Below are 23,507 nucleotides of genomic sequence, written 5' to 3' on the forward strand. Positions count from 1 at the left end.
GCAAACTAAGACACATCGATTGCGTTAATAAATACTCAGAACAAACTGCCTGTGTTTACGTCAACAGACACACGTGGAACGCAACGTGGCAATGTTTTAGTTTCATTTGCAGTTTTGTAAATCACCGCAAGGTAGCGTATTCGAGCGCTGGAGTTACGAATAGACAATGAACCAACACAATGTACTCAGACATTTTATTTTTCTTTAACTATGCAATGCTGTCGGAAAATTGGCACTTTGATAATTGGACATTTAAAATTCAGAATATTTATTTGACTTATTATAAGTTACCTTGTGAGAAATTCTTGAGGAATTTTGCATCATTAAAAGACCTATATGATGCGGCCTGCCGCCGCCCCTTTACTTTGGCCGCCCTTGTGCGATGCACACTCTGCACACTTGCTAGGATCGGCCCTGTTTGTTGGCCACTTTTGCCCCCTCGAACGAGCCGCCTATGTAGGGAATAAAAAATTCCTCTCCAACACTCATATGCAGTTTTTTGGACTAACTTAGGAAAAAAATCCTTCTTTGCTTCGTTCCTTTTGATTTTTAGTGGAAATAAAGATTTTAATATTCCTTTTTGCATAAAAATACCAAAGAATTACTGGAATAAGACTTATTACGCTTTTCGCTAATGTTTTATTTTAGGCAGAAAATCACACAGGGATGCGTTTCATTTTTAGTCGACATGTTGACATAAAAAAAAATCTGGTTTATTAGTTTAATCAAAAGAACAGGAAGAAAATACAGCGTCAAAAAGAATGCAGTATATACAGCGTTATTCAAAGAATGTATGTCAGTCGAATGAGTAAATAGTATCTACACTGTCATGTGATTTTTCTCTACCGAGCAACTTAAGAGACATCACCTCCATGAAAGAGATATCTCTATATAGGGGGCGCTACTTGATACAGCAAAAGTTTGTTGTTGGCAAACAGGCAGCGAGCCAGCCAGCCAGCAGTCAGAGTCAGTCGTAGGTCGTAGTGTGTAGTTGTTGTAGCACTCGGAAGAAGAGCGGTTGAAAGTGGGAGGTGACAGCAAAAGTTTGTTTATTTAATTTCTACTAAAGAATTTTTCAAACGAAAAAATGTTTAGTTATCTGACCAAAGATTCGCGGCGTCACCAGCCGGATTTGTATAACAATGTGGTTGAAGGGTTGAAGAAGATTTATAAGTTGAAAATATTGCCTCTGGAAGAACATTACCTGTTCCATGAATTTCACTCACCTCCTCTGAACGATGCCGATTTTGAAGCTAAACCTATGATTTTATTAGTTGGTCAATATTCAACTGGGAAAACTACTTTCATAAAATATTTGCTTGAGAAAGATTTCCCTGGCATCCGAATAGGACCCGAACCAACCACTGATCGCTTTATTGCTGTGATGCACGGCGAGCAAGAGAATGTCATTCCTGGAAATGCACTGGTTGTTGATCCAAAGAGACAGTTCCGACCTTTGAGCAAATTTGGAAACGCTTTTCTTAATCGTTTTCAGTCTTCAGTAATGAATTCAGATGTCTTACAAAGCATCACAATCATTGACACTCCTGGAATCTTATCTGGAGAAAAGCAACGTGTTGACAGAGGATATGACTTCACCGGTGTCTTGGAGTGGTTCGCGGAAAGAGTTGATCGCATCATTCTCCTCTTTGACGCTCACAAGTTGGATATATCGGACGAATTTCGGCGTAGCATTGAAGCTTTGCGTGGACATGATGATAAAATTCGCATTGTCTTGAATAAAGCTGACATGGTTGATTCTCAACAACTCATGCGAGTGTATGGAGCATTGATGTGGTCTTTGGGAAAAGTGCTAAACACGCCTGAAGTTGCTAGAGTTTATATCGGCTCCTTTTGGGATCAGCCTCTGAATTTTGATGCTAATCGTAAACTGTTTGAAGCTGAAACTATGGATATGTTTAAAGACATACAGAGCTTGCCTAAAAATGCTGCCCTTAGGAAGTTAAATGATTTAATCAAGAGAGCTAGACTAGCTAAGGTTCGTATATATTTTTTCTTTTGAGTATAAAGTTTTAGTATTTTCGTGAATGAAAGTATTCTAATCACCAGCAGGATTATTTTGTACTTGTTTTGCAAAATAGCCTTAGTCTTTAATTGATCGATTGTTTCTTTTGTTTCTTAACTTTATTAAGAGGGAGACTTTATACTTCGGAACAGTAGCGTACCGAAGGGGGGCGAGGGGGGCTGTCCGCCCCAGGTCCCGCTTTGACATAGGCCCCTGTTGAGAGCTCAGAAATGAGTAGTCAGTGGCGCCGACTCCATGGGGCCTGAGGGGGCCCGAACCCCCTCAAAAATATTTTTGAGGGGGAAGAGCCCCCCCCAATAAATCAAAAAAATTATTACATTATGCTTTTTAAAATCATAAATTTATCTTTTAGATAGTTTACCTTGTAAAATACATTCAGTAATGAGTTAAAACAAATAATTATTACGGTTGTGTAAGCAGGTTAACTGAAAACGAGTGGTGTGAATAATGATAGTGTAACAGTGCTACGAGTACTGTAAAAATTTGTCCCAGTGCGCGAATTACGGGTCAAGTCTGTTGCTGGTGGGCAGCGCTGCGGCGCGCTCACCTAAGTGTTGCTGAACCGGAAAAAATATATGAGAGCTTGATTTGTATATAAAATGGGAGGCGTGATAATTTTGAATACTTTTAGGAATTGTGTTTAAAAGAAAACCTTCACAAAATGATGATCCTTCCCTTCCTCAGAATCTACGTATACCAAAGAAGTGAAAATAACGAAGGCAGCTCACCGCACACTTTCAAAATCCAAAAGGAATACAGTTGACTCCGGCTACTTTCGCGAAATGGCTCTAACGCGATTTTTTCTCCAGTATTCAGACCTAACGCGAATCACGCACCCGCAACACGAAAATTCTCGAGAGGGAATCGTGGTGTGTTCGTATCGGCTTTGGCTATTAAAATTTTTTTTTTTCATGAATGGATCTTTTTCCTTTTAGCATCGCTGAGAGTGGAAGTTCCTTTTTCATTTTAAATGCGAAATTTAATGAAACATAATGACACCTAAGAGCGCTGTTTCATTTAAAGTATGTGAAGATAAAAGGAAAAAGTTTCTGACAATTAAAGAAAAGCTAGAGCTTCTTGAAAAGCTGAAGCTCAACTAAAAAATGCGTTGAAGGTAGCACGAGAATTAGGTATTGAGTGAATCTTCCATACATACAATTACAAGTCAAAAAAAGGAAATCCGTAAAAATTCACCGAGTAGTGTCTTAGTAAAATGCAAATATTTATGAAAAGGGAAACTTCTCATGTATTGTGTATAAATATCATTAATGGATCGACTGTTCAGTGCAACTAAAGATGCATTTGCTTTTCTTACTATATACTGTGCTTACCGTATACCGGTTTACTTTTTCTTTCTTTCCCATTGATCATTGGTTTTGTACATCGTAGCAGTATTTTATGTTAAATAAAACGGTATTTTTAAAAAACAAATAACATTCAGTTCTTTATGTAAGAAACAGGAATGTACAGTTAGGGTAGAGTTAAGAGATGATTTTTAACAGTTTGAGGGGGTGTTTACAAGTGTCTAAAATAATTGGGTACGTTTATAAAAAATTTTACACATACCTTTTTCCACAACGCGAAATTTCGACTTACGCGAGGGGTCTTGGAATGCATCCCTCGCGTTGGTCGGGACTCGAGTGTACTACAAGGACATATACATTGAGCTTTGTAAAATGGTGCAATTTTGCATTATTGGGCGATTTACATCAACTGGACGCACACAGGTCATTGCAGTTGAACAAGAGTGCTTGCTTTTATTAAACAGAGGTGAAACATTTCGAAAAATCAACTGAGTTCTTCAAAAATGACCTAGACATTGAGAGACTGCGTTTACGCTTGAATACGTTAGCGGATATCACTAATGAAAAAACAACTGGTCTTAAAAAGCATGCGTAAATTAAATTACCTTTTTACAAAAATACTGTGTGTGTTCGTATTTATTTTTTCCTTTTTTCAAAGCCAAAAAATATGTGTTGGGCTTGTCGACTTTTCGGGGTTCTAATGTTGATTATATGACTTTAAAATGCTTTTAAAAAACTTTAAAACTCGCTATTTTTGATCTCAGATTTAGAAAATTTCCTGCGGCATGCCCCTCCCCCCCTCCCCAATATTTTTTAAGTCGGAGTTTCTGGGAGTGCCCTTCAAAGAGAGTCAACCACCCTACCTTTTCCATGCCTAGCTACGGCACTGCATGACTCCCCATAAAACAGAACAAAAAAATGTCTCTTATTAAGACAAGTGGCATGATCTAGTTGAACCAGAGAAATTTGTATACCAATTTTTGGATTGTTTTACTTTGAAAACGCCATGTCATATACTGTTTGTTTGTTTAAATTATACACACCAGAAAGTATGTAAATTGGCATTTTCAAGGCACAAAAAACGAGCTTTTTTTGGGGGGGGGGGTAACCTCCGTGGGATTACATAACCCCATAAACCCCCGGTGATGACTGGCCCAGCCTCCTCAATAATTTTTCCAAGTCGGCGCCCCTGTGAATAGTGGACTGTATTATGAAATTTTTAATTATTTTATTGATGCCAAAGGGGCATTGAACTGATAGTGGTTCTTTACACAGGCCAAGGGGCCGTTACATATATGTGCAGGGCGCAGCTGAAATAGTTCTTCACATAGGCCAAGGGGCCGTTACATATTCACCAAATTCCAAGCCACGCTTACTCTTTTGAACACTAGGTGGCAGGGCTGCACGGGGTCACTCAAAACTTCCGGCGGAAGTCTTATTTGTATTGCTTCTTACGACGAATTGCTCTGTTTACATATCTGTAATTTGATTGAATTTTTAAAATTAATCATGAATTTCAAAGGCGCAAAATTTTCGTAAAAAGAGGGGATGTTGTTCTGCTTTCGGGTACAGCATGAGGACAGGAGCAAATAAGATGTTAGAAATAAAGATGTTCAAATTTCTAAAGGTCCTGATCGTCGAATCAAAGCCAATGCTTTAAAGCGAAAGGATTGAATCTTAATGAATATTATGTAGTAAACACACTTTGTGCGAGGTATTTACGAGCTGGAAACATTCACCTTAATTTCATCAGCTTTGTATTTTTACTGTAATGTGTGAAGATCTATATTGATCTATAATATTAAATTGATTATTAGAAAAACTCAACCTGAACAATTTTTTATTTGCTTCCTGCAAAGCTGAAAGTTTCCAGTGTTTTGGCGGGTTTCAAACAGTTTGATTTGTGTGATTAAAATAAAGAACCACTATTCATTACCTCATGAGAAAAAAACTTCCCATAGCTCGAACTATCAATAACTCGAACCATTTAGCCCGTCTCTTGGGACTTCGAGTTATTGACGGTACTTTAATATTAGGCGCTCTAATTGTAAACAAATTTAGATATTCGACAATCGGTAAACAAACACATTAATTAAAGTTATAGTATAGTATCATAGTACAGCTATTGGTATTACATTCAAAGCAATTTTAACGCAGGAGAAAGCACTCGGAGATTAAATTTAAATTTTGTTATCTTTCAATTTTTTTTATGCCTATCAATCTTGCTACAGAAGCAAGTTGATTAAACAAAAAAAAAAAAAGTGATGAACAAATATGTAATAAAATATATTAAATATCAAACCTGAAAATTAGGTAGCAACTGTAATAAGTGTGTGTGAACTGAAAAGCTACAACAGGAGAATTGATTGAATATGACACCAAAACTCCCTGCATGGGTGCAAGACCTTCCTTCTCAGGACGAATTTCCGTCCTGGAGAAAATTTCCGAGACGGAGGTCGAGACGGAAAGAAATTCGATGACTTTCCTTCAGTTTTTACTTAAAAAAAGAAAAATTGAGTGTTTAAAAATATGCTTTAATTACTGAACCGTTCCATAACTACGAATTTACATCGACACTCTCTCGATTTTCAACCATGGGCTTGTTTTGTTTGCAACGTGCTTTTGGAAGGAGTGGCTTTTAGACTCGCTCCATTATTTCCAACTCACTGCATTGCAGACCGCGAAGTTGCTCATTATTCTCCCTGATTTATCTAATTAATCGTCTCTATTTGAAAATTTAGCCTTTTCTCTTTCCATTTTCAATCACTCTTTTATTTTTATTTTTTTTCAAAAAATGCCTTAGAGTTGAATCTAAACCCCCGATTGAGAGTGATTGCTGACGGGCGAAATGTTTACGCCACAACATAGCGCGTCCACACACCAGGCAAAACGGGAACTATCAGGGACTTTAAAGATTTTAGTGAAAATGGGAATTTTGGAAAGACTCGAGGGAAATTTTCGAGCTTGTTTTGAAACACCGATAGGCAACTAACTGTTCCTGCATTTTCAACATGTTTCTGGTAAAATATTCTTGGACTTGAGGAATCACTAAATTCTAATGTCTTCCAATCTAACATTCGCTAGAATGGAAATATGAGGGGAGGGGGGGGCGAGAGAAAGAAAAGGAAACGAGAAAAATAACGGCAACACGAATTTGCGAAAAAACTCTGTTCTTGCAAAGAGAGTGAGTCCGCAAATTAGCCCACGATACTGAGGTCTTAAAACGTTTGTATTTTTGGACAATCTAAAACGAGGGAGTGGGTGGCTACTCAAGGGATCCAGAATAAAATATTGAAAAACTGAATTGAAAGTCGTTTTTGAAGCTAGGAGTGGTTCGGGATTTTCTCACTGCAAACTCTTAAAAATTTAAAAGTTAAAAATGTTGAGACTGTCTTTAATGGTGTGGGGAGGTTTAAAAAAAAAATCGGAAATTGGAGTCTTAAAAACACTAATTTAGGCAATCTTTGGTGAATTACTGAGATGGTTTTGGTGTTCAAAACGGAAAATGTTTTGTAGCTGATGTATTAAAAACTGTTTGAGTCTATACTTAAGTGGAGAAAGGGAATTTGGGACCCTCTCCCGAAAAGTGTTTGTAATTGAAGTCTTAAAACTTTTAGGCTGTCTTTGGCAATGTTAAGGGGGAGGGGGCTCTGTTTAGGCGAAATTTCGAAACTGGAGTCTTAAAAGCGCAACTTTAGACCGTCTTGGGATTCGGGGTTCCCCTTCCCCGAAAAAAATTCGAAGCTGAAGTATTCAGAACTCAGCTTTAGGTTATCTTTGGAGACTAAGGAAGGAATTCGAAGGCCTTCTCTCAATAAGTTTTAGAACTTAAATTTTTTAAACTTCGGTGATGAATAGGGGAAATATCAAATTTAAGTCAAATTTAGTGAACTTAGGGGAAGAAGTTCGGGGGGGGGGGGGGGGGGGGGGTTCTTCCCCGAAAATTTCTCCATGCTGAAGTATTAAACTGTTAATTTGGCTATTTTTGAGTGAGTTAAGAGTTAGGGAATTCGGGGGTCTTTCTCGGAACATTTTCGAAATTGAAGTATTAAAACTTCGGGTTGTCTTTGGTGATGTAGGGAGGGGAGTTGCTCTTTCAATAGAAAAATAAATCTTAAACACAAACTTATACTGCTTTAATAAACACAAAGGGGGGGGGGGTATTCCGCCGCCCAGCCCGAAATATTTCTGTTTCTGAAATTTTAAGAGCTCTGTTTTGGGATATCTTTAGATAACTTAAGGGGGAAGGGAGTTGGAAGCTTCTTTCAAAAAGTTTCCGAAATTAAAATATTAAAACTTTTAGGCGGTCATAAGTCATGTATATAGGTAAGGGGGGGGTACTGTTCCTAGAAAAAAAAAGTATTAGAAACTGAAGCCTCTTAAAACTCAAATTTAGGATATTTGTGGTAAATTCAGAAGAAAGGGTTCGGGAGTTCTCTTTCGAAATTTTTTCGAAGCTGAAATATTTAAAATGCCACTTAAGGCTATATTTGAGTGATTTAAGAGGGATGTGAGTTGGCGGCCCTCCCTGGGGTGAGGATTCAGTTCCCCTATTGATTTTTTTTAAATTAATGAATATTGGAAAGTATACCTCGTTTAAAAAATGTATCTACTTCACTGAAGTGGTTTTTTTTTTTTTATGGCTAATTTCACCACCTGCTATCTTACGAAATAATTTATTTCCAAATGAAGACTATGGGGGAATGGTGCCAGTTTATTATCATTAGTCGCCCATACCCTTCCCCACCTTTCCTTCTTTTCTGGTTAAATTGGCACTAACTTGGGTAGACTTTCCGATCAGAATTGGTTTATGTTGCAAAAATAAAATCTTATGTCCCAAGCGATTTTATTGCTGCAATAAAAATGTTTGCGATTGGCAAAACACTAACGGTGGGGAGAACCGAACGCTTTTAGCCCTATCAAACATCGTCTACAATTGCGTTTTTGGAACTTCAATTTCGAAATATTGCCGAAGTAGAGTTCCTGAACTCCATCCCTTCGATAATGCATTCAAAAAGCGTATAAACGTTATGAAAGATGGAGTACAATTTCGTTTTTAAAGCTTCAATTTCGAGGAGAGTCCAGAGCGTCCCCCCTCCCTCTCTAATATTTTTGAAGGTCACCTAATATTGTGATTTTGAGGCAATCAGTTTGAAAAAAAATGATGTTAGAGAGTCCCTGAACCCCTCCTTTCCCTGAACTTTATCGAAATGGCCTACTATTGCGTTTTTTGGACTTCAATTTGAAAAAAATTCTGGAGAAAAACCCCCAAGAGTCTCCGTCATTGGCGGCTTTTAGGTTTTTGGAATTACGATATCAAAACGCTTAAATATTACAATCTAAACTAAGTTCGTGTTGTTAGAAAAGTCAAAAGCTTAAAACTGAAATCAGATTCCGAAACTGGCATTGTTAAAATCTACAACATTTACACACATGAATTTTTCCTTAAGCATGCATGCTTGAGGCGGGGGGCTGAAAATATTTTCCGTCTTGAACACATCAACAAACTTGCACCCATGACTCCCTGTCATAGCCATTCTGTGTGAACACAGAGCAGAAAAGCTTCCATCTTTGAAAAAATAGCTTCAACTTAAGAATAGGAATTACAATTCACAACGTACTTGCAATCCAGTAGATTTGTGATTCTTGAAAGCAGACTTTGTATCAACTTTATTTCTGTTTAGGAGGTATTCATAAATGCTTATCATTGAAATCGCGGGTAATGATTGACAAACGAAGACTCGTTTTTTTTTCTTTTTTTTGTATTAAAAGGATCAGGAAAATCAGATCCGTTGATCGACAATTTTTGAGAATAGCAGCTGAAATAGTTCTTCACATAGGCCAAGGGGCCGTTACATATATGTGCAGGGCACAGCTGAGGATTACTTCCTCATTCGTTGAACATCCAATTGCTTCTGCTAGCTTACTCTTACTTGCCGTAGGTGGCGCTGCTGTAGTTAGTGACGGGGCACACCGAACAGCCCCCAAATTTTAATTTTTGGTTTTCACCAATATTGTCGCATATCTTGGTTTGAATGCTGAAACAAGTTGGCTTGATAAATCATAATTTTTTTAAAGACCAAATATTTGTTCAGGGATACAATCAATACCACTTCGGGATCAATGGAGGGTTTATGATACGCAGGCCCCGCTTTGACATAGGCCCCAAAATTTTAATTCGTTTTCTTTTTTGCCAGACGTGCCTTATGTCATGGTTTAGATAAATAAAAAGTTGCCTTTTTATGTAGAATGAATATTTTCTCAGTGCTTCTTGCCTAAACAAAGAGAGGGCAAATTATGTCCCACAAGCCCCGCTTTGACATAAGCCCCGAAATTGTATCTTATTTTCTCCAGTAGATCTGTCATATACATCATGATTAGAAATATTAATCAGTTACCTATATATCATAAATTTTGTTAAATATGAATTTTTTTCATAGTGACCCGTCCTAGTGTACAAAGGCACATGAGCGCTTGGGCCACGAATTTAATGGGGGCCCCAAATTTTAAAATTAACTAAACCTATAAAAATCATTTGCTTTTATTTTGTTAAGTGCTTTCAGCAAAGTTTTATGCATTTTTTTTTTTTCAAACAATTTATATAAAAAAAAACTAATGCATAACAGATGCACATTTATGATTTTTGATCATTACAATATACAGCTAAAATATCTGTTTCATGTTTTGTTTTGTGTATTGAGACTACGATGGTCTAGTCTTAATTCATACACTATTTTTGAACATTCTATACTCGATTGCAAGCTTACTTGACTATGGAGAAATGAACTGCGGCCAAGCAAAAGAAATAGCTCCTAGCCCTTTGTCTGATAATCAGGGGAAATTACGCTCTTCGCTTTAGAAATCGGATTAGTTAGTTAAACCCACGCATATGCAAAATTTTTTTGTCTTAATTTCTGTCGAACATTAAATATTTTTAATTCTACCAGCGCGGAGCGTTTTCTCCACTTCAATCAAACGCGCCAGGCAAGTATAGGGTCACACCAGAGTTTTTTTGTCTGAAGAACATAAAGAGCGTTTTTTTTTTTTTTTTTTTGCGAGTGAGACCTAGCAGAAAAGTTTTATTTAGACTGTGAACATGTGAATTTCGTCCTTATTTAGGTAAGCATGTTTTAAAAATATTTTTCTCTGAGATTAGGTGATGTTATCAGGTAAATAGTTCCCTGGTGTGTCTTACTCAAAGGAATAGTAAAGGGGTTTTTTTTTCTGTAAAAGCCAATTTTTATCCTAAAATTAATTAAATCTGGAATGCCTAAACGTTTCTGTTCACTGTGCTTAGATGTTCAGATGCAATAAATTTTTAATATAAAATATAATTTTAGGACTTTTTTCTGTTTTTGATATTTTCTGACAAAGCACAATTTTATTAAAAATATAATATTTACTTAATTTTACTTAAAACCATGTGTTTTACTGTGGTATTTACAATAGTGTCCGAAATCAAACCAACACTACTGAAATATGTAAAAATGTACTACTTAATTACTGTAATATATGGTACGTACACATAGTTTGAGAAACTTCAGTTTTAATACCAGGTAGGCCCCCATTTCGAGTAGCGCCCCAGGCCTCCATCTGTCTTGGTACGCCACTGCTTCGGAAAATTCCGTGAACCAATATCGTCGAAACCAAAACCTTCGCCTAATGTGCCAATCTGTCATTGTTAATTGCCAAACTTGCTGTTCCTGTTTTGGAAAACTTCCGAGTGAAGGTTTTTGATGAGATTTTATATCTTAATTTTTTTTTCATTTTTCGATGATCTTTGCTTTGGCGGAACATGAAATCAGAACTATTTAATGTGGTGTGAATTTTTTAAACTTTTTTTTTTAAGTTATAGGAACATAAATATTTGAAAGAGTTCTGATTATATGACTTTTCCAATCACTTAAATACCTTTTGTTACATAATTATTGTCTGAATTTAAGCCTGCTGAACATCAAATTTAATTTTGCTCCTGGGAACATTTCCCATCATTATGCTAGTAATATGTCGTTTGTGACTTTTCTTTGAGCAGGAGTGTCCTGTCCCAGTTATTTCAAATAAAGAGATCTCAGAATTTGGGTGGTCATCCAGTCATTAGTTTTATATTTTTGCCACTCGGAACAAGGGCGCTCATATGCAAAAGTCTACAGGGGGAGGGGGGCTCAGAAATTTGGAATCATGCAACTGATTTCAGTGCAGAGTAGAGTTATTAAAATTTGACATTAAAAAAAACTTATTCATTAATGACTGGAGAAGAAATGTTTTTATATTGTTGCAAAGAGTACTAAAAGCAAGGAAGTTCTGAATTCTAGGGGGGGGGGGGGGGGGTTGAGCCCCCTTGAATAGGAATGTTTTCTAAATTGGAATAAATATATAAGTCCAGTTCCTACTTTCTGAAAGAAAGAATCAAAAGCGTTTCCTGCTAATTTTGAATTCAATCATTGTAAGAAGAAAAATGAAATGTAATTAACATTTTTATGTTAAAAAAATCTCAGTTTTTATTCTTTTGAACAAAAAGGGTTCACTTCTGTGATCACAATTTTTGTAAAGTGTTTGATTTCGCTGTTAAGATTTTTGTTTCTTGTTGCATTCTGATTTGATATCAATAAAATACCTTGCTGCAGCCATATTACATTATTTTTAAAGAATGAGCATTAATTAGCGACTATTGGGAAAATTCGTGACTATGGCGATTCCCACATTTGTCATGTAGTCTGCCTTTTACTGTAATTATTTAGTCTTTCTTTCACAGTCAGGCCATGTAAATCATAGCAGAATGTGTATTTACTGCTTTAGCATCTGATTAAAAGAGAATGACTAAAATGGGAAAAATATTCACGTTTTCACGCGATTTTTTTTCGAAGAATTGTTCTTTGGAAATTTTCGTAAATTCTGCCTGGCGTATAAGTTGGCCCCCTGACTTTAAACCTCATTTTTATACTAAATTTTTTGGCCTATATGTGAGTATATACGGTAGTTGAACTTATAAACCAGTTTTGATGATTAATTGAAGTAAAAAATGTCCTTAAAGAAATCATGTAGTTCATGCCGACTTAAACATTTTATTGCTCAATTTCTTTTGAAGATTAAAAGCTTTTATTGATTAAATGACTTTTTGATGTCAAAAACTATTTTTTGACATAAGTGTCAAACTTTTAAACTCAAAACTAAGTTGAAAGTTAAGTAAGAAATTATAAAGAGTGAATTTTATGGGTTGTTATTTTTCAGCATAAATTCATATGAAAAATATCTCATTAAATTATTTAAAAAGTAATGCTTTAAACTGTATCTTTGTCATTGGCTTTATTAGTTCTGATTTTTTTTTTTTTTTTAATATGTAAATTTGCCTTTTGTAATTACAGTGAAGCATCGATTATAAGTTTTTGAAGGCACTCTATGAAAACAGCGTACAAATGAAAAAACGTATAATAGATATAGGTTAATGTGTATTAGACTCTGCAGGGACATATTTATAAAATGTATAAAAGTGAAATGTTATGAACGGTGCTTCACTGTAGTTTAATCAATTTTTTTTTTCAACGTTCTGTCAATTTGCAATGCTATATGAAAATTGAAAAAAAATTGTTGGAAATTTTTTGGACACCAACTTTTAAACCATCATTAAAACTAAGTCTCAAAAACTCCTACCTGACAGAATCATCATTTTGATGTCAAAAACTGGTTTTTAATGTAACAAGTGTCAAAAACGGGTCAAAACCTTTCAAAAATGTAAATTAATGCTTAAAAAATGGCAAAAGCCTAATTTTATATGCAAGGAATTTTTTTCATCACCTTATTAATTTACATTACCATCAATAGCATAAAACATAATGTTCACAGTAAAAACCCTTCAAAATACTTCTAACACAATTCTTGCTGATTATAAAGTAAATTGACCCCCTGAATCCAAATATGACCAAAAATTCTTTTCCATTTTAACCTACCATGCCCCCCTTTTTGTAAACGGTTCTCCCCATTTTTTTTAAAGCTTTCAATTATTTCATAGCCATTATTTTCATTTGGAAAGGAAGTAAGCATTATTATATATTAGCCATTCGCATTCTTCTCAGGACCCGATTAGCCAGAGCAGAAGTAGCAAATACTACATACCCCGCACCCTGAGAGAAAGAAAAATCAAATAATTCCCGTTTCAACATTTTTCACTCTTTTCTTGCTCTCTCTCTTTTCAAATCTAGCTTTTCTCACAAATCATAAAGGTTCAGGTTAAATTAATACACTTTAATTTTATCATTAGAGCCCACACTCACAACGTATACCGAATAATACCATCCTGACCATTATCATCAAAGAATTTTCGTGAATAAAGGTTTCAAGTAGAACCATTTTTGCCTAAACATTCCCTTTAGAATTACTTAACAATTTTGCATATTCATATTTAATCTTTTGAGTAGGATAAACCTTGGTGACTAAAATGAGACTTTGTGTTGCTTATAACAATCTTGGGCGATTATAACAAGAGTGCCCAGTTAGGTGGATCAGGGTGCAGACTGCGCTGTTTAAGTTTTTTTTTCTTGTGGGGAGGTGGGTTCTCTCTTGGAGGGCTTTCGCTATTTTTGAAAGGGCGACTTTGTGGCGTTGGGAGGGTGCTATTGATCTTGGGAGAGGGTACTTCTAACTATAAAACTGATTTTCATAGAAGAAAAAGGTGAGCAAATGTGTGAAAGAGGTGAAGAGTCGATGTGAAATAGATGACTATTTTGATGAGTGAGATATCTCATCCTGTTCTTGTATCTCGTCAAGTGTTAAACGATTTAACTTTTTCACGTACCAGTAAGGGTCAAACTGCATCTCACAAACAGTTGTGGGTATAATTTTCATCAATGGGCAGCATGGGTGCAAGACCTTCCGTCTCAGGACGGATTTCCGTCTTGCACAAAATTTCCGAGACGGAGATCGAGACGGAAAGAAATTCGATGACTTTCTGTTTTTACTTTTAAAAAAAATTGAGTGTTTGAAAAATATGCTTTACTATTACTGGGCCGTTCCATAACCACAAATTTATATCGACATTTTCTCGATTTTCCGCCATGGGCTTGTTTTGTTTGCAACGTGCTTTTGGAGGACTGGCTTTTAGACTCGCGCCGTTTGACTTTTTCTAGGTGTAGCTCTGTTATTTCCAACTCACTGCATTGCAGACTGCAGAGTTGCTCGTTATTTTACTGAATTTTCGAAATAATCGTCTCTAATTGAAAATTTAACCTTTTTTCTTGCTATTTTCGATCATCCTTTCGTTTTTTTTTTTCATTTGCGGGGTTTTTTTTTTGCAAACTTTACACGCATAAATGAAAATTATGTGCGCTCTTAAAATGTCTTACAGTTGAATCTGAATCACTGATCGAGAGTGATTGCTAACGAGATGAAATATTTACGCCACAGCAAAGGGTGTCCACATACCAGGTAAAACGGAAACTATCAGGGATTTTGAAGATTTTAATGAAAATGAGAATTTTAGAAAGAATCGGAGGAACATCTCAAGCTGGTTTGAACTATCGATGAGCAACTGTTCCTGCATTTTTAACAAGACTTGGGAATCACTAAATTCTAATGTCATTCAATCTAACACTTGTTAGAATGGAAATATGGGGGGGGACAGAGAGTGAGAAAGGAAATGAGAAAAATAACGGCAGCACGAGTTTGCGAAAAAACGCTGTTGCAAAGATAGTAAGTCTGCATATTAACCCAAGATACTGAGGTCTTAAAACCTTAATATCTCGGACAAGCTAGGAGGGGGGCTACTTTCTCCCCCGGAAGTTTCTCCATGCTGAAGTATTGAAATGCTATTTTGGCTATTTTTGAGTGAGTTAAGAGTTAGGGAATTCAGGGGTTTTTCTCGAAACACATTTTTGAAATTGTAGTCTTAAAACTTTAGGTTGTCTTTGGCGATATGGGGAGGGGAGTTGCTCTTTCAATAGAAAAGTTAATCTTAAGCACAAACTTACACTGCCTTTAGTAAACACAATGAGCGGGAGGGGGAGGAGTATTCCGCCGCCCAGCCCGAAATATTTCTGTTTCTGAAATTTTAAGAGCTTTGTTTTGGGTTATCTTTGGATGACTTAAGGGGGAAGGGTGTAGGAAGCTTCTTTCAAAAAGTTTCCGAAATTAAAGTATTAAAACTTTTAGGCGGTCATAAGTCATGTTTATAGGTAAGGGGAGTACTATTACTAGAAAAAAATTTAGAAACTGATGGCGAGGAGTTCTCTTCCGAAAATTTTTTGATGCTGAAATATTTAAAACGCTACTTTAGGTTATATTTGAGTGCCGTAAGAGGGATGTTATATGGGGGCCCTGCCTGGGGTAAGGATTCAGTTCTCCTATTTCTTTTTTTTAAATTAATGAATATTGGAAAGTGTATCTCGTTTAAAAAATATATCTAATTCACTAAAGCGGTTTTTATTGCTAATTTCACCACCTGCTATTTTATAAAAGAATTCTTTTTCAAATGAAAACTGCTAGGGGGGGGGGGGGTGCCAGTTCATTATCATTAGTCGTCCCACACCCTTCCCCCACCTTTCTTTCTTTTCTGGTTTGTTGCCGCTACCTTGGGTAGACTTTCCGATCAGAACTGATTTATGATGCAAAAGTGAAAATCTTATGTCCCAAGCGATTTTATTGCTGCAATAAAAATGTTTGCGATCGGCAAAAAACTAATGGCGGGGAGCTGCGAACGCTTTTACCCCTAACATTATCCAACATCCTGAACTCCATCCCTTCGATAATGCATTCAAAAAGCGTATAAACGTTATGAAAGATGGACTACAATTTCGTTTTGAAAGCTTATATTTCGGGGAGAGCCCAGAGTGCCCCCTCCCCTTTCTCTAATATTTTTGAAGGTCGCCCATTATTGTGATTTTGGGACTATCAGTTTGAAACAATTGATGTAAGAGTCCCTGAACCCCTCCTTTCCTTTAACTTTACCAGAATGGCCTACCATTGCGTATTTTGGACTTCAATATAAAAAAAAATTCTGGGGGAGAACCCATGGAGGTTTTTAGGTTTCTGGAATTACGATAACAAAACGTTTAGATATTACAATTTCAAGGCTTAAAATTCAAATCAACGCACAGATTCCAAAACTGGCATTGGTAAAAACTACAGCATTTTTACACAAATTTTTTTAAAGCACGCATGAGGAGGGGCGGGGGGGTTGAAAATATTTTCCGTCTTGAACACATTTCCAAACTTGCACCCATGATGGGCAGTAGCACAGTCTGAACTTACCTTTTATTGTGAGGTTTCCGATCACAACCGCCCTTGTGTAGGTAGCATATGAACTATCATATTAGGATTTGCAATTTGTGTTAAAAAAACAGCGTTCTTGGAGGTGTTTTGAACCCAAAACTCCTCCCTTTTCTCCACTGTGCCACTGTCATTGGCATTTTTTTTTTATGAATAAGGTTAGTGCTAAAAATTGTTTTATGATTACAAGTCAAATTTTCATGAATTCAAGTCTTTAACAAACATGGGGCTCCACTAAATTTGGGTGACGCTAGATTAAAATATTGTAGCAAAAGTCATACTAGAATGTGGAAAAATACATGAGCTGATGTTTTAGATTGAATAGGAATTTAAATGTAGAGAGTAAATATTTTTTAAATATTGTAATGATGAGTCGCAACAGTAGTTCTTAATGTTTGAAGGTAGGAAATGAAAGTTAAACAAATCTTTATCAAGAAATTCAAGAGACATGGGACATAAAATTACATTAAGTGGGATATTGTTCCTGCAAAATGCCACCTTAATGTAAAATGTTGCAAAAATTCTAAAAGACACAGGCGTTTGTGTTTCAAAGAAATAAAATTATTCAGGTGGAAATTGAAAATATCTTTATGTAAAATTTAACAATTAAATGTTTTAGAAACAAATAGTGGGGCAGGGTTCCCCTCTGATGGTCTCAAAAAATGACCTCCAATTGCGTATTTTGGAATAAAGTTTCAAAAACATTCCATGGGAGATTCCCCCTACCCTTTCAACATTATTGAAGATGATCTTCAAAAATTTGCCGGGGGAGAGTACCTTAACCTCTACCTAAACCGTAACTTTACCAATGATGGCATGCAATCACAATTTAAGCACTTGAATTTCGAGGAATCTCCGGGCTAGGGCTTTTGAACTACTCACCCAAAAAATCACTGAAGATCGTAAAAAATTGCATTGTGATTTTCGAAAATTTTCCAGGGGAAAAGTTAATCCCCTTATTGTTTCAAAAGCGAAGATAGTCTGAAATAGCATTTTTGGAAGTAGAAATTTCTCCAGAAGAACACCCTTGACCCCCTCTCCCCCCACCAACATTAAGTTTGTTTTACAACTTAAATTTTGAAAATTTTCCTGGGGAGTTGTTGTGAACCAAATCCCTTCCTCTAACGTTACCAAAGGTGGCATAAACTCTCATTATTAGACTTCAGTTCCAAAAATTTCCGAATTAAGAGCCCCGAACATTTTTTCCCTTTTATGACATCAAAGGTTGTCAAAAATGGCATTTTCAGAATGTCAATTCTTTTTCAGACCCCCTTTCCTTAGATCGTCGAATATTGCATATTGAAAATTAAACAATCCAAAAATGCCTAGTGAAGGGGGGGGGAAGGTGATGAGAGAGAATTTAGGAGGTTCATAACCCTCATAAAGCTCAAAAATTATATCCACTTGCATGAATGTATTATATGTGCAATTTAATTACAGTAGAGTCTCGAAAATCCGAGGTAATTGGGACTCGCGCCACCTCGGATTACTGAAAACTCGGGGTTGTCTGAAAAATTCTTCGGACTACATAAGGATGCACTGTTTACTTCCTACCCTGTGAAAAGGAAATATTGTCTCTTCGAAATATTTATCACTCAAATTTCAAGATAAATTTGTTTTAATTGACCCTAAACAAATTTTGATTTTTTTTTCCTTTATGTATGCACGTGCTTATGTGTAAATTTGCAGGCAACCAAAAAATGCCTTTTAATCGTCCTCGAATAAATTTTGATAAGTTTTATTGTGACATTTGTGTCTATGTGTGCGCGTGCGTATGTACCTCACATAATACAAAAACGTTAATCATAGAAGGAGAAATTTTCATAGATACGAATCGTACAGAGCCAAGTTTTGCACTTCCCTTTTTTAATTGCAATCGGATATTCTAAAAGAGGTGTTTGTTCTTTCAGGCAAAACAATGGTTTCAAGATAATTTTTGTATCAACCAACTTCTTACTTTCTAAAAGGCATTTCTTAATCCATCTCTAACAGTCAATAAATATTTCTTAGCGACTGTTATTGACCTTAAATATCATGTAATCATGTTAACCTTTCAATATCATGTTATTACCTTATTGTATGTTGTTAAGAAAGTTCTACGGAGCAAAATTTTTCGATTTTCAGATTAAAGTATTTTTTTGTTTTTAAAAAATATACCCTAAAATTATCAACCCAAGAACCTTGAATTAAGGGAAACCTCGGACTTTTGGGACTTGGATTTTCGAGACTCTACTGTATATGTCTCCATGAAGAAGTCTGCTATTGTTTATAATCATAAAAAAACAAGGACCTGGTAACTTTTGCAACGGGCCCCGGCGCTGATTCTTCTGAGCAGCAAGAGAGGGGGGCAGAGTTGGAAAAACAAGAATAGTTGGAGCAAGTTCATGTTCTCATGGAGCATTCTCTGCAGAAAATATTTTTTAAATCGTCAAAGCCAATATTTTTTTTTACTAGGGGTTCATTAAAAATTTTTTTTGCTTATTTTTCGGCATAAAACTAGAGTATCTGAAGTCAAGCTCAAACTGTGCAATTGCTTTTGAAAGTTCTACGCTAGTATATTTGATTCAGATGATACTTTTTCTGAATGGGAAAAAAAAAAAAAAATCCTAATCTAAAATGACCTTAGAACAGCTGTTCCCAACCTCTGGGCAACCCTTAAAATCAGGCCGAAGTCTATAAATTTGAGGCCACCTGCAAATAGTCAGCAGGGCACCTTACCAACCACTGGGTTGCCGCCCCCCCTCCTCCAAAAAAAAAAAAATTTATTCCTTCCATATTTTAACTTATGATAAATTTGCAATTTATGGATATTCTTTTTAATATTTTTTGATTGGTAACTACTTTTCAACTGCTTGCAGTTTTCTATGAATTCATTTTTGCCTTTATAATTTCAATTGTTTTAATATTAGTCGTTTTAGATATTTGTTCTGCCGTGAACTGATTTTAATAGAATTTTTGCTCATCCAAACAACATCAAAACATTTTTTTTTTTGAAAATGCCTCGACCAGTTTCCTAGGCGCAGGCATTTCAGGAGAATTTTGAATGCTTTGAATCCATTTTTTTAAAGTTCATATTCTCCGTCTATTTATACCACTATTAATTTTTAGGGTGTTGTGTAGTTTCTTGCTTTGTATTTTTCTGCGCTGTATGCAGTGCCCGATCTGGGGGGGGGGGGCTGGGGATATGCCGAGGCATTTGCCACGGGTGGCAAATTCACCCTATTTCTGTTTTTTTTTTTTAATGATGAAATGGATTGAAGATAAGTAAGGGCGGCATTTTCAAGTTTTTGCCCTGATTAAGAAAAAACGTAGATCTGGCACTGGCGGTATGTTATACTGTAACTGGAATGATTTATTCTCATTTGTTTAGTTTTGAGGATTAAAATGCTTTTCATTTTTATTCAGTATTTGGAACAGGGTGGCGACAGGTCAGGGAGATCAGGGAAAAGTCAGGGAACTTAATCACTTAAGGAAAAATCAGGGAAATATCAGGGAATTTTGAAAAATAACAAAATTCAGGGAAAATTGATCAAATGAAGAAAAAAAAAAATTTTCCCCTTGCAAAATGAAGTACTTTAATTTCCTACGAATTTTACGCTAATTAATTGTTTTAAAAAAGTAAAATGAATGGGATACGATTATACATAGCCGCATATTTGTGCATCTTTTTTGTCAAGGTCAAAGTATTCAATTTTAGGATGAGCTTCCTAAGATTGCTTCTGTGTCTGTAAAGTTGTTTATTTTACATAGCTTGAACTTTTCTTCCATGCATTCCATGCTATGTAAAAATAAACAACCCTACAGGCAAAGAGGAAGCCGTCATTAATGACTTTGCTCCCTTTCCTTTGCTTGTCTTGAAGTAATTCGCATACTGTTATCACAATTTCAAGAAAAAAAATCTTTGTTTTTCAAATTAATGCTGAGAAAATCATAAAAGTTATCACTTGGCGTTTTTAATTTAATTGAATTTTGACTGAAAATCAAGTTTGTTTTTTTGCTATGGTATTATTCGCTGTCACTTCAGATTACACGAAGGTTTTTTTTTTCAGACTTTAAAACTTTTTTATTTTAAAACCATATACATATATATTTTGAAATTAATAATTGTTTTTGCAATTGAGTTGAGCATTTGAAATTGAGTTGTGTACATAAGTAAATATATTTTTACTATCTTTTAATAGTTGAAATGCTGCATTCATTCATTAAAACCTAAGTTCTTGATTAGAGAATAGCTGAATATGACTGGTTAATGAAATATTTCAATTTGATTTACCTAAATCAAGGCCCAATATAGGCTGATTTTACTACCGTTTTTCGGTACCTTCACAAAAATCTTGTTTTGAATTAGGTACTTTCACAAATATCAAGTAATAAAATCAGGTAGCTTCACAAAAACATCAAAAATTTCAAAAATTCGCATTTTAAAACGTAAAATTTGTTTCTCTGTTTAAAACAAAATTTACTTATAACATAAAATTCTAAGCAGGTTTATATGTACAATCACTTAAATAGCAACCTTTTTGTGGTATTTAACTCATTTTTAGCTGTTTCTCGCCAAAGTGTATTTATGCAATATTGTCACAATCTTTTAACATGTTTTGGGGCACCGTTTTTTCTCATAATTTCCAATATTGTACACAGTACATAGCCCATTAAGCTGAAATTAGGATGGTATTTTTGGTACTTCTTAGGTTTTTAGCTCCTCCCTCCCCAAAAAACAAAACCTCTTAAAAATAATACTAGATGACATTTACACTTTTCAAACTAAAATTTCACTTGTTCTACTTTTCTGTTGCAAAAATTAGGAAGCCTCTAAAATTTCACAAAAACAATGCTGATAAAAAAAAAAAAAACCTTTCACAAAAATAGAATGATGCAATACTTTCACAAAAATAGGTAGCGAGAAAAATATCCTGGATTGGCCCCTGTAAATATTTTATTCTGCCATGTGCAGGTAAAGGGCAGTAACTGCACATTTTGCATTTTTGTCATCTATTGTACGTTATCTTTATTATCATACTACCTTATTTGGTTTCTGCTGAAAAAGAGGTGCGAAAAAAGTCTGAGTACTGAAAGTACTGAATCCACCACACATTTCTTCAAATATCTTGAAAACTAATTTCTGCAGATACTGCCGTTTACCTGCACACGGCAGTATTATTTCTATAAGTAAAACTACATTACCTCTATACTTTAGTTATCACTTGTTATTCTCGAAGCAACAATTATACTGTTTGAAAATTCAGTTCAAGATAATTTCCATTTAAATTTTTTATCATGATTAGATAAGTCATTAAGAGTGGTTTTAATAATTTCTTAGAATTCTTATGTAACTGGTTCCTAGGAGTAAAGTATATGCTTTAGATTTCCTACAATATTTCTCTGTCAATAATTTAATATATTATTTTTACTTAAAAAAAAAAAAAAATAGAATCTTTTCAAAACATATTTTTAATTAACAGCTTAAACTGTTTTAAACACTGCATTTTTTTGAAATATGCAATGCTTTTCAGGTAGGGCAAAGAAAGGAAACCATTATCGTTGGTAACGTAAATCAGGGGAATTTAATGAACTTAATCAGGGAAAAGTCAGGGAACTTTTTTTTTCCAGTTCCTGTCGCCACCCTGTGGGATTGGATGAAATATTGTATTTTCCTTGTTATCGAATGCTCAAACCACTGTTATTTTTTCATTTACTGGCCTCATAAGATGCTGGATTTTGCATAAAATTGTATGAAATTTCAACAATGAGGATGTTATATTTGTTTTGGAAAACGCATTTTGTGGTATTTTTCATCATTTTTTTTTCTCGGTATTAGTTCATCTTTTTTATATTTATATCATTAGTCATAGAATTTTGTAAAAAAAATTCTTGAACAGAGCTGAGGTCTGTACCTTACCGTGACTTTTTTGAAAAATTCGATTCTGTCCATAATTTAATTTGTAATCTTTCATGGAAATTCCCTAATTTAGAGGGGAAAAAAATCTTCATAGGTACGCAGGGGCTTGCACAAAAATTTTGGGGCCCGTCACAAATGACTTTTCCAGGTCCCCCTCCATATTATTTACACCTGTATTTCACGGCTAGTTTAAAAAATATTGGGCCCCCTTCAAGCCCCGGCTCCTTCTCCCCCCCCCCTGTGCATGTCCTTGTAGGTACGCTTTAGAATTGCACTTTAATCAAAATACAAGCTCATATCTGCCAATTCTACTGGTTTTCCTTGTAGTTTCCAGGATTTTGAGCATTTTTCTTGGTCTCCCGATTTTTATTAAAAATCTACTGGATTTTATGAATCTTACGAAAAATCGTTTTGTTTTAAGGGAATTGTGTGAAAAAAAAACTCATATAAAAATTGTATTCAGTGAGATGGTCCAGACCTATGTACTCCATGTTTTGAAAGCTTCCTGCTAAAATTCAAACTTAAGTACATCAAAATCTAGCATCATTTTATTGTTTTTTAAGTTTGATCAAAAAAAAAAAAAAGTTTAAACTGTATATTAAGCATTCATTTAACTTTTATTCTTCTGTTTTGTGTTTCAATTAATATTTTCATGCGAATATGAAGTAAAGAACTTTCATATGGTTGTGCTGAAAAGGGTCAATGAAATATCTACTGGATTTTTTTCTAGCAAAGATTGGTAGGTGTACAAGTTTAAAAGTAAACAAAAAAAAATATGATATGGGTCATTCCATTGTAACAAACGTAACATTTAGAGACTCAGTGTCCTTGCATAACAAGAGTTTTGAACGTTTAATAATCATTTTCATGAGGTTTTTCAGAATGTGGTGAAAGAATAAAACTTTTGTGTAATACAGTGGAAAACGTTTAACACAAAACTGGAGGGACCAGAAAAAATTTCATATAAAAGAATTTAGTGTTAAGTTATTTAAAGTTTTTC

General features: G+C 35.1%; 1 protein-coding gene across 1 annotated transcript in view; it reads left to right on the forward strand.

The window, feature by feature from the left end:
• The first annotated feature begins 983 nt into the window (after positions 1-983).
• LOC129218243 (EH domain-containing protein 1-like) overlaps positions 984-23,507 on the forward strand; it is a 35,226-nt gene continuing 12,702 nt past the window's right edge. The window contains 1 exon segment of the mRNA XM_054852468.1: positions 984-1,999. Coding sequence (XP_054708443.1) covers positions 1,088-1,999 — 912 coding nt within the window. The 5' untranslated portion in view covers positions 984-1,087.

This window comes from Uloborus diversus, chromosome 3 (genome assembly GCF_026930045.1).
Source record: "Uloborus diversus isolate 005 chromosome 3, Udiv.v.3.1, whole genome shotgun sequence".
NCBI lineage: Eukaryota > Metazoa > Arthropoda > Arachnida > Araneae > Uloboridae > Uloborus > Uloborus diversus.